This window comes from Echinococcus granulosus (genome assembly GCF_000524195.1).
Source record: "Echinococcus granulosus chromosome Unknown EG_S00005, whole genome shotgun sequence".
Classification (NCBI taxonomy): Eukaryota; Metazoa; Platyhelminthes; class Cestoda; order Cyclophyllidea; family Taeniidae; genus Echinococcus; species Echinococcus granulosus.
In genome coordinates, this window is record NW_020170385.1 from 1,069,517 (window position 1) to 1,078,670 (window position 9,154).

The 9,154-nt window shown below is 42.6% G+C and overlaps 2 protein-coding genes across 2 annotated transcripts; one reads left to right on the forward strand and one right to left on the reverse strand. All coding sequences in view use genetic code 11, as the record gives it.

Moving 5' to 3' along the window:
• Positions 1 to 103: 103 nt before the first annotated feature.
• On the forward strand, positions 104 to 7,177 carry EGR_01374 (tRNA 2-thiocytidine biosynthesis protein ttcA; the record flags this gene model as incomplete). Its single annotated transcript, XM_024490623.1, has 14 exons — positions 104 to 362; positions 635 to 1,032; positions 1,098 to 1,291; positions 1,359 to 1,545; positions 1,701 to 1,828; positions 2,295 to 2,606; positions 2,777 to 2,836; positions 3,303 to 3,570; positions 3,851 to 4,019; positions 4,160 to 4,767; positions 4,872 to 5,118; positions 5,487 to 5,640; positions 6,692 to 6,764; positions 6,893 to 7,177. The coding sequence occupies 14 exons, from the start codon at positions 104 to 106 to the stop codon at positions 7,175 to 7,177; spliced, it is 3,342 nt and encodes a 1,113-aa protein (XP_024354947.1).
• Positions 7,178 to 7,324: 147 nt separating this feature from the next.
• EGR_01375 (Thiamin pyrophosphokinase) lies at positions 7,325 to 8,250 on the reverse strand (the record flags this gene model as incomplete). The annotated part of the gene is made up of 6 exons (XM_024490624.1): positions 7,325 to 7,452; positions 7,490 to 7,598; positions 7,630 to 7,908; positions 7,939 to 8,075; positions 8,108 to 8,185; positions 8,217 to 8,250. 6 exons carry the CDS (start codon positions 8,248 to 8,250, stop codon positions 7,325 to 7,327), a joined length of 765 nt encoding a protein of 254 aa, XP_024354948.1.
• Positions 8,251 to 9,154: the final 904 nt, after the last annotated feature.

The window sequence follows — 9,154 nt, forward strand, 5'->3', positions numbered from 1 at the left end:
CTCGCTCATGTGTGAAAGTGTTGTAACGGGTCATATCCCAAGTGGGAATAGCTGGCGGTAAATTTGGGGTCGATTATGTGTTCGCGTTAAAAGAAGGGCGAGCATGGATGCCACATCTGCTGCTGACCGCTTGGCATCTGGACATCGCCAGTTCTACACACTGCCCAAGATACCCGATCTGTCCAGTGTTGACTCAGCGATCTATCGTATCTTATCAAACAACACAAGATCAAGCATATCCGAAGGTCAGAATGAGGCGGATAATCGAGGATTTGAAAATAACGAAGATTTCTTCGATTACATAAATCGAAGTGTTATTGGATATAATAAAGTATTTACCAGTGTATTTGGCGATCGAAGAGGTATGAAATAAGGGTTAGCTAGGAGTCGAAAGTGATATGTGCTAATGTCAGTTAAAAGATGTTTTTGCTGTCTTTTAAAAGTTTGCAAATGTCCTTTTAAAAGATTGAGGCTCTTTAAGAAATATTGACTAGCAAGTATATGATGGCGAGCATTATAGTTGTGTGGTTTATTTCTATTCTTGCATATGTATCATCAAACAAAAATGGTTACTATTCTGACTCGGTTCTTGTATTCTCACCTTTTATTATGCTTAAAAGCAAATTGATTTTAGTAATATACTGTGACTACATTGCCTCGGGTCGTTCGCTGTCATTTATCGAGGATTTCATTTACAATGAGGTACTTCCTGATTATGGGAACACGCACACCATGACCAGCGTGACATCTCTACAAACAACAATGTATCGTCACGAAGCGAAAGACATAGTTAGAAATGCCGTCCGTGCCAGTGATTATGATGCAGTTTTCTTTGTCGGAAGTGGCTGCACTGGTGCTGTGCATAAACTTATTCACAACCTCCATCTAGAAAAGCCACCTATTGTTATTACAGGACCTTTTGAACATCATTCTAACATACTTCCTTGGAGACATATGGCTGCTAAAATAGTTCGCCTTAACACAGACAAGTGTGGGAATGTATCCATCCATCATCTAGAGGAGGCCCTTTCGGTGAGCATTTGGAATTATAAAAAAGTGATCCGAAAATCGTTATAATGGCTATCTTATTATCATAGACAGAAAGGAGGCGAGCAAATGAATTAGGCTGCTCCTTGATAGTTTGCTTGGCAGCGGCGTCAAATGTAACGGGCATACTGGTGGATGTCGACAAATTTTCTGCTCTGGTTCATCGGTACGGCGGCCTTGTCTTTTGGGACTATGCTACCGCTGCACCTTACGTAAAAATCGACATGAACCCGGTTGTCTCTGGGTGGGACTTTTATTTGCACTTGCATGACATTCGGCATTGCACTTTATTTAATTAATTATTCCCCTAGACCAAATCATGGCCTTGTGTGCAAGGATGCTGTGTACTTTTCTATGCACAAATTTGTTGGTGGCGTCCAAACACCGGGTGTGCTCATAGCGAAGAGGATTTTGTTCAAGGCGGGCGAAAGGCATCCTGATGGCTGTGGTGGTGGTAGCGTCTGCTTTGTTCGCAGGGATCACCAAGTCTACCTTAAAGTGAATCTCATTTCATGGAAATTTTCTGGGAATTTCTTTTTGACGCATTTGCTTTGAACGGTTTCTTTGAGAAATGGTTGGGCTAAACCATACATTTAACTTAAAAGTTTCTCCTTGTTGTGCTCTCCATCCTCTAAAATGAGTGTTCCTTCTAGGATGTGGAGGAGCGTGAAGAAGGTGGAACTCCCGCGATTGTTGAGTCAATTCGCGCCGGTCTGGTGATGCAACTAAAGGAGGCCGTCACTCCTGAAGTCATAGTCGCTCGAGAAGAAGCTATTGTCAAGTTTGCATTCTTGTCCATATTTTACCTCTTGTTTGAAAAGAGCAAATGCAACGTTACAAGGCTCTGTTTTTAAAATCGTTTCCTCCCTGCGAAAGTAAATCTACCCTTAGAATTACTGTCAGCACATGTACGTACGGTGATAATATGACCGTATTTAATTATGTTTTCATGCCATTATCTACAGGATGTTATCAGGCAGTAAATTAGTCCACAACCAGATAAAGGGCTTTGGGGACATCGCGTATCTCTAAGTGGCTGCCATTGTACCTTTTTGGATCGTTAGGCATTTGTGCCCCCCATTAGTTTGCATTATGATTACTTTCTTTAATTATGGATTACTTTTCCTATCTAATCTTAAATGTGGTAGAAATGGAGACTAGTGTCAGACAAAGTTGAAAGGGACCAGTATTATTAACGCTTTGCGTGTTTGAAATAAGTGTAAATCTGACTACCTACGGGCCTTCAGACGGGCCTGGGTGCGTTTCAAGTCCAGCCCCAACCTCCTGGTGCTGGGCGGGGACGAGGCGCCTCGCCTGCCCATCTTCTCCGTTGTGGTGCGTCACGTCTTTCCCGACGTCTTCATGGCTGGGAAGCAGCAGGAGCTGATGCCTTGCGATCGCCCCATGTTCCTGCATCACACATTCGTGGCGGCCCTCCTTAATGACCTTTTCGGCATTCAGTGTCGTGCTGGCTGTGTTTGCGCAGGTCCCTACGCAATGGACCTTCTGGGGATCGATGAGCCTCTTGCCAAACTCTATGAAGATGCCCTTGTCACCAGGTTGCTTAAGAATGTCTCATTGATATCGCACACAAGATTTGTTCTTCCGTGATCACGGTCCAATTGTTTGTATTAACTATGGTTAATTTGCCCGTTTTTGCCATACACCTTTGATCACATTGCTTAACTTGAGCGCTTATGATTTTCGCAGACGCCTCCCTCTTTTTCAGTGAGGTATCGGTTTGTCGCGTTCAAAAGACCTATGACAAAGCCTCCAGTGAAGTGCTCAGGTGGGTTATTTGTCTCTTTGGAAATTATTTTAGTCGTACGATCATGATTTCACATCTCTTAGGAAAATTCTCGCAGCTGTTTGAATATTCCCTTTTATCGAGGTTTTTTCGGAAAATGAAATGACTCTTAGCCTGCTTCATTCCTAAAATGTTTGCTACATATTTATCCGGAAAACTTTTTACTAAACTGCTGCGTTTTGATCCATTATTGCTTTGTTTACTGTTATCTGTGTGCTGAAGCCGCGATATTAATACTGTAAAAGTTCTCCGAAGATTTTAATCCGAAAATAACCCCTCGACTTACAGTTTTGCAGTTTTTTACCTTACATTTATTTATGAGTCATTACAATTGCAAAGTTAGTGCGTGCTTTCCTTCACCCGCTGCATTTTGAGGACAAAATTAGCGGTTGACAATTCGTATTATACATTATTCTAAAACAACCAAGTCTAGTTTCTCCAAATTCAGGCCAGGCTTTACGCGCTTTTCAATCCCCTACTTCATGTCTGACGAAGAGGCGAATTTTGTCCTTGAGGCGGTGTGTTTCGTCGCTGACTATGGTTGGGCTTTCCTGCCTCTTTACTCCTACGATGCCATGACAGGCGAGTGGAAGCATCGTCAACACGACCAACTGGAAGATCGACAGTGGCTGGGTCACATCAAATATACCAAGGAGGGCATGACCTGGCGCCGGGCTAAGATCAAGGCCCGTGGTGCTCTTCCCAAGAGTCTTCAGGTTCGCTTCTCACAATCTGTCTTTGGTTTCACAAATTCATCAGTTTATTTTTTGTCACGGTGGTTACTTTCTCGATCATTAATAAATGCTAATCTGAAATTCTGTTTTAATACATTTTAAAGGCATATTCCAGTTTAAAAAATGCCAACTTTCTACTTTTCGTACAGCGTTTTTGTTGGCACGCAAAACGCTGCAGTTTACAACACAACCCTGCCGAGATATTCGAACTTTTTTAAAATCGTTGTAAATTGTAGTAATGGTATTTAATCTTCTTTGTTAGGAGTGCCTTATGGCTGCCAAAGTGGAACTGAAGCGAGCTGTCGATTTTGTGAAATCTGCGGAGGTCTCCCCTGTGCCCGACGTCACCGCCAACTTCGATGCTATCGGCCAGAAACTCCGTTGGTTCGTTCTGCCCTGTGAAGCCGCTGCTCAAATGCGCGGAGAAATAAGTATGTACTTATTTGCTTATAAATAATGGTTGTGTTTAAAACCACCTTTATCCACAAAACGCAATAGAATTGCCAAAAGGAACGCGTCACTTTGAAAACCTCAACATTACATCCAACTCTTCTGATGTGCCTTCCAACAGGTCAACTGGCGATTTCAACTGGTCCTTCTTCACCTTGGAAGCCTGGCACTATGGATCCGTGTACAAATGTCCCAGCTTTTACTACTTCTCAAAAGAGTCTGACTTCTCATAGACGCAGTGCAGCTACAACATCCCCCATTGATCATCAGGCCACTCCAAGCTCCTCGCACGCTGCGCATCATCGAAGTCCTGTTGGATCAGCCTCTCCCCGCCATCGTAATCGAAGACCTCATTCCTCTTCGCCACAGCATCTATTTTCCCTCGCCAGGCCCATGTCTCCCAATTTCAGTACCCTTCATAATGAGCCGAAATCTCATGCAAAGTATAAAAACAACGTCCAACAGGAAAATAATAGCCACATTAATTGTGAATCTACTGTTCGAGTCATCAACCAAAGGCCGCGGTCTACCCCCTGTGATAGCACAGCAGGAAGGCTGGATAGCGAGGATCCAGGAGAGTCAAAGCTGGTTTTTAGGGAATTTAAGGGGCTGTATGATCTGTCCTCAATGACCAGAGGCTCCGGTGAAGCAAACCTGAGAGTGAATAGATGGGAGGAAAGAACATTGTGGCGGCGTCCCTTTAAGCAACTCTACAGACCATTTGTCAAAGTACGTTAATTACTTTTGTCATTAATGCCGTTTCCTTTTAGTTTTGATTCCATGCGCTTCCTGATTCATTTTAAAAGTTATCTTGATTGGCTTGTTGCCCTTAGGCCATCAAGGACTTTGACATGATCCATCGGGCAGATCGGATACTAGTTTGTCTGTCGGGGAGAAAGAACAGTCTCTCCTTGCTCCACTGTATGCATGCCTACCAGGAAGTGTGTCTGCGACGTCCCGACTACCCCTCCTTTGAAATCGGCGCCGTCACCGTTGACCCTGGCAGCTCGGCGTTCGACCCACGGCCTCTCATCCCCTATCTAGCGGGGCTGGGTGTTAAATGTTTCTACGAGGAACAGAGTAGGTCAACTTCATGCATCATATTCTGCTTTATTGTACTCAGTGCCTCTGCCGTTATTTTATTTGGCAGGGACGAATTTGCTCTGAACACACTACCAGTCTTAAATATTGGAAATCTCTCTATCACTTGCTGATTTTGTGTTCATATGGACAAATTATTTTTCGATGTTCCTTTAAGTTTGTACACTGGATATTAAAGGGGTGTAAAACTTGCACTAGCGCATTCTCATTGATTATCTGCTCAATATAGACTTTTAAATACCACCTCATGCCATCAAAAGTAACATACTTTTAGCGTGAACGAATAGTCATGCTAATTGCAGGTTGTAAGGTTGCATATCACTTGAACCCACTTTTCTGTCACCTAGATATAATGGCCAAAGCTTCTCAGCTTGGCAATCAGTGTAGCAGTATCTGCAGTTTCTGCTCTCGTATGAAACGTGGCAGAATTTATGCTGTTGCTCTGAGGCATGGTTACAATGTTATCGCCCTGGGACAGCATTTAGACGACCTCGCAGAGAGGTAAACTTTTTTTGCTTTTTCTACTCGACTCAAGCTCTCGTTTGTCCCTGTGGAACCATATTTCACCCGTTACTTTTGTTGGGTTCTTTTACATCCTTCAATATCAACGTAAGGTTTATTTACTCGCTCATTGCATTTTGATGTGCTTACAACACCGTTTGTTTATTCAAATGGTAAACACTTTTAGGCTTCACTTTGTTAGGTATTTGAAAATACTGGATAAAAATAAGTCACTTAGTTTGTGTCATTCGTTTATTTCCAAAGGGGGTAGTGATTAAAAAATACTGTCAGAAATTATGTATCTCACGGTTATGGCGCATCGGGATTGTTATTCGCTGTTTTTATAAGCTAATTGTACCTTTTTTTGGTGCTACCATTCATCCACACCCGTCATTCAAAAAGCTTCTTGATGTCCTGCTTCCACAAATCCGAAATGAACACAATGAAAGCTCATTATACTGTTCGGTATGTCCAGCTTGGCTTCACTGTATTGGGTTTATTGACATGGCACAAATTCCCTCGCTATTGCCAGTCTTTACCTATCTAGTCAGATTGTGATGCTAAATGTTTTACCAAAGTTTGTATTCATAGAGCATACCCACACCCTCTGTGCCTGACCTCGGTTCCTGACCTTGTTGGGTCACCACAGTGTGCGAAGTTCACAATTACGAATTTAGAACTACAATATTCAAAGCTTAATGTGCTCATTTTTGTGTAAAATGAAGAATTGACAAAGTTCGCCCATACTTGTCAAGCATTTTTGCTGTGTATCTGCATAATCGTCATAATTACACCCTGCAAACTTCCTCTCGAAGGCCCAGACGGAGTTTCATTTTCACAAGCGTCTACTTTAGGCTACTGTCTTAGTTTTGTTACGGCATTAAAGTAATTCAGTATTTAAATGGCTGTGAATCCGTTAAACCATAATGAAAAATTGTGGATTTTACAAAGAGCGGTAGAACGCTTCCATTTGTAAACCTCAGCTTTCTGTGTAGCAGATGAACAAAGAAGTGCCCGGCTCTCTTAAGCCACTGTTTATGTCTTTATTTAGAACAAGAAATCTTCGAGTAATTCGACCTTTTGTCTACATTCGAGAAAGGGTGACGCGGGCTTTTGCCGAGAGGGTACCTTCTTGCACATATTTTCATTTTGGCCAGATCCCACATCACTATTCAGTTGCTTAAATGCTCTTAATTGCTCAAAACTAGCGGTCTTTGGAATTGGTGTTTTAACCATACTCTTTTCCAATCAGGCGGGCCTTCCAATCATTCCCAAAAATTGTCCCGCCTGCTTCCAAATGCCCAAGGAGCGCATGCGAGCCAAGCGCGTTCTAAGTGACTACGAGAACACTTTTCCGAATCTCTTTTCGAGTCTCCAGGCCGCAATGTTACCTCTAATCGCCAGAGATGCAGCCTTGGGGCTTTCCGCGTTCGAAGATGCTGAAAAAGCCATAGCCTCCAAAGCCAGGGAAACGTCTGTCAACTCGGATTTTTACGAAGGGCAGCCCCTAAGTTGTCCGAGATTAATCACTAAATGACTTTCAACGAACATTATCCATCCTCGACTGTATTCTAAATTTGAGTAAAAGTGACATTTACTGCCACTTGGGAATCGTACGCAAATTTATTTCTCGAAATACATAGTTCATTTGGACTATATGTTGCATAAAAAAATAAGGGTCGGACTAAAGCATTCCAGTTAAGCAGTTGGACATGGACCACAGTAGCAGGCCGTCGGACACCACCTCCACTTTGGTGTCGATAGTCTGATTCGAAGTTGAGACGAGCTTTCCAAAATCGAGGATATCGTTGTCTGAGACTTGTAATATTATTCGCAATATGAGGCAAACCTAGGTTCCAACGAAGTCCCTTGGAGGTTACTCTAACTGGCCCGCCTATCGGAATGAGGCCACAGTGGAGATTTGTAGGACAGTTGGAAAGGTGTATTTCGTTGAATCCCTACTTAAGTGCATAACAAACGGCAGCTTACTTCATCAAGCAAACAGGAAATAGAGGATTCTGTCACAAGGAGGAGAGGGATGTTCGTTAGCCCCTTGGCGATAAAAAGTGAGTTTACTATGCCAAATTCGTGATCTGCTCGGCCACCACTGCCATAAAGGCCGACTATGTAATCAATGTCCGGTTTTCGGAGTGAACGGTCCGTGGAAGATTCTTTGCAGTGCTCGCCAATATTCTCAAGCAAAACCGCAATAGCCTTTGTAAAGTCTGATGCATCTTGATCTGGGGTTTCTATAACCTTGGTTGTTTTCTAAGGAGAGTAAGTTATGTGCAGTCTTACTTGTTTCTTGTAAAAAGACTTCACTTCAGGCCTGATAGAATCGAAATCCCCACTAACAAAGTTTGGAGTATGAGAGTCCCTTAAAGGACTATCATATATAATGTTTGCAAATCCATCGACGAAGATAGAAATTGAGGCTTTAATATGACCAGTTATGCAATAGAAATACCTCTGCAAAATAATACTTCAAATAAGTTCTCCAGACCGTTGAAGCGAGAATTCAGACAGATAAGACCGATTTTTGTGACTAGATACATAGCGTAGGTCCCACAACCTACCACGATCAACTATGGAGAATGGTTCAGCTCTCATAACGCAGAAACACCGCCGACGCAAGACTCAGACGGGGATAGGGTTAGACCCGTGATTAAGGTCGAATCGAAATGTCCTAGAGTGGCTAGTTTAAACACGAATAAGAGAAATTAACGTCAATTTAACAAAGTTTGACCTAGCTTATGTCAGTGCGCGAACCTCTTAAATTGGAGCTATTGTAAACTAGACACTATGAGATGGGAGGAAGCATTATGTACTGCGCAAACTTGTAATTAACACTGCTTTTTCCCATTTATAAGATACGAAATATAGTTCAACAATTCCCCCACCAAGGGTCTACTTCTTTTAAAGATACTGCTATAATTATAGCAAGAAAAATAGGTTTAAAATCAGGAAAACTCACATCAAGGCTTTAATGTTTTTTCATTAATTTTAACGTACACGTAGTCGACCTTACCATTCATTTTGCGTGACTATCAGACTTTTTATTCACTTGCAGTGTTTTGAGATTTATCTGAATTCGTAAATAATATTAGCATAATACGTTAGATGCTCAAATCCCTGTTTTGAGAAGGGGTCCGCTGTGGGTCCCCGTCACATTACCTCCGCTCACTAGGCGAGTGTCCCTAATCCGCTCTTTATGCTAAATATATCCATTCTACCTGAGTGATATCTCCTTTTGCCTTTAGGGAAGTCTCGGGGCGACACGCTGGTGGTAACGGTAATTTAACCCTGACTTGTTAGGAAATCTGTCCTACTTTGTATGATTAAGTGATCAACCTCAGCAGATGGAAGTGCATATGTTGTATCTGTCATCAGATGCTACCTAAGTGTAATACGATAGTGGTTTATCCCTCGGTTCTGGTGAGGCGCCACTTTTGTACTTTGAATTAGCCCCCTTGTACCTCGCTGGGTGGGCTGGCCTTTCGGGCCATGCCAATAG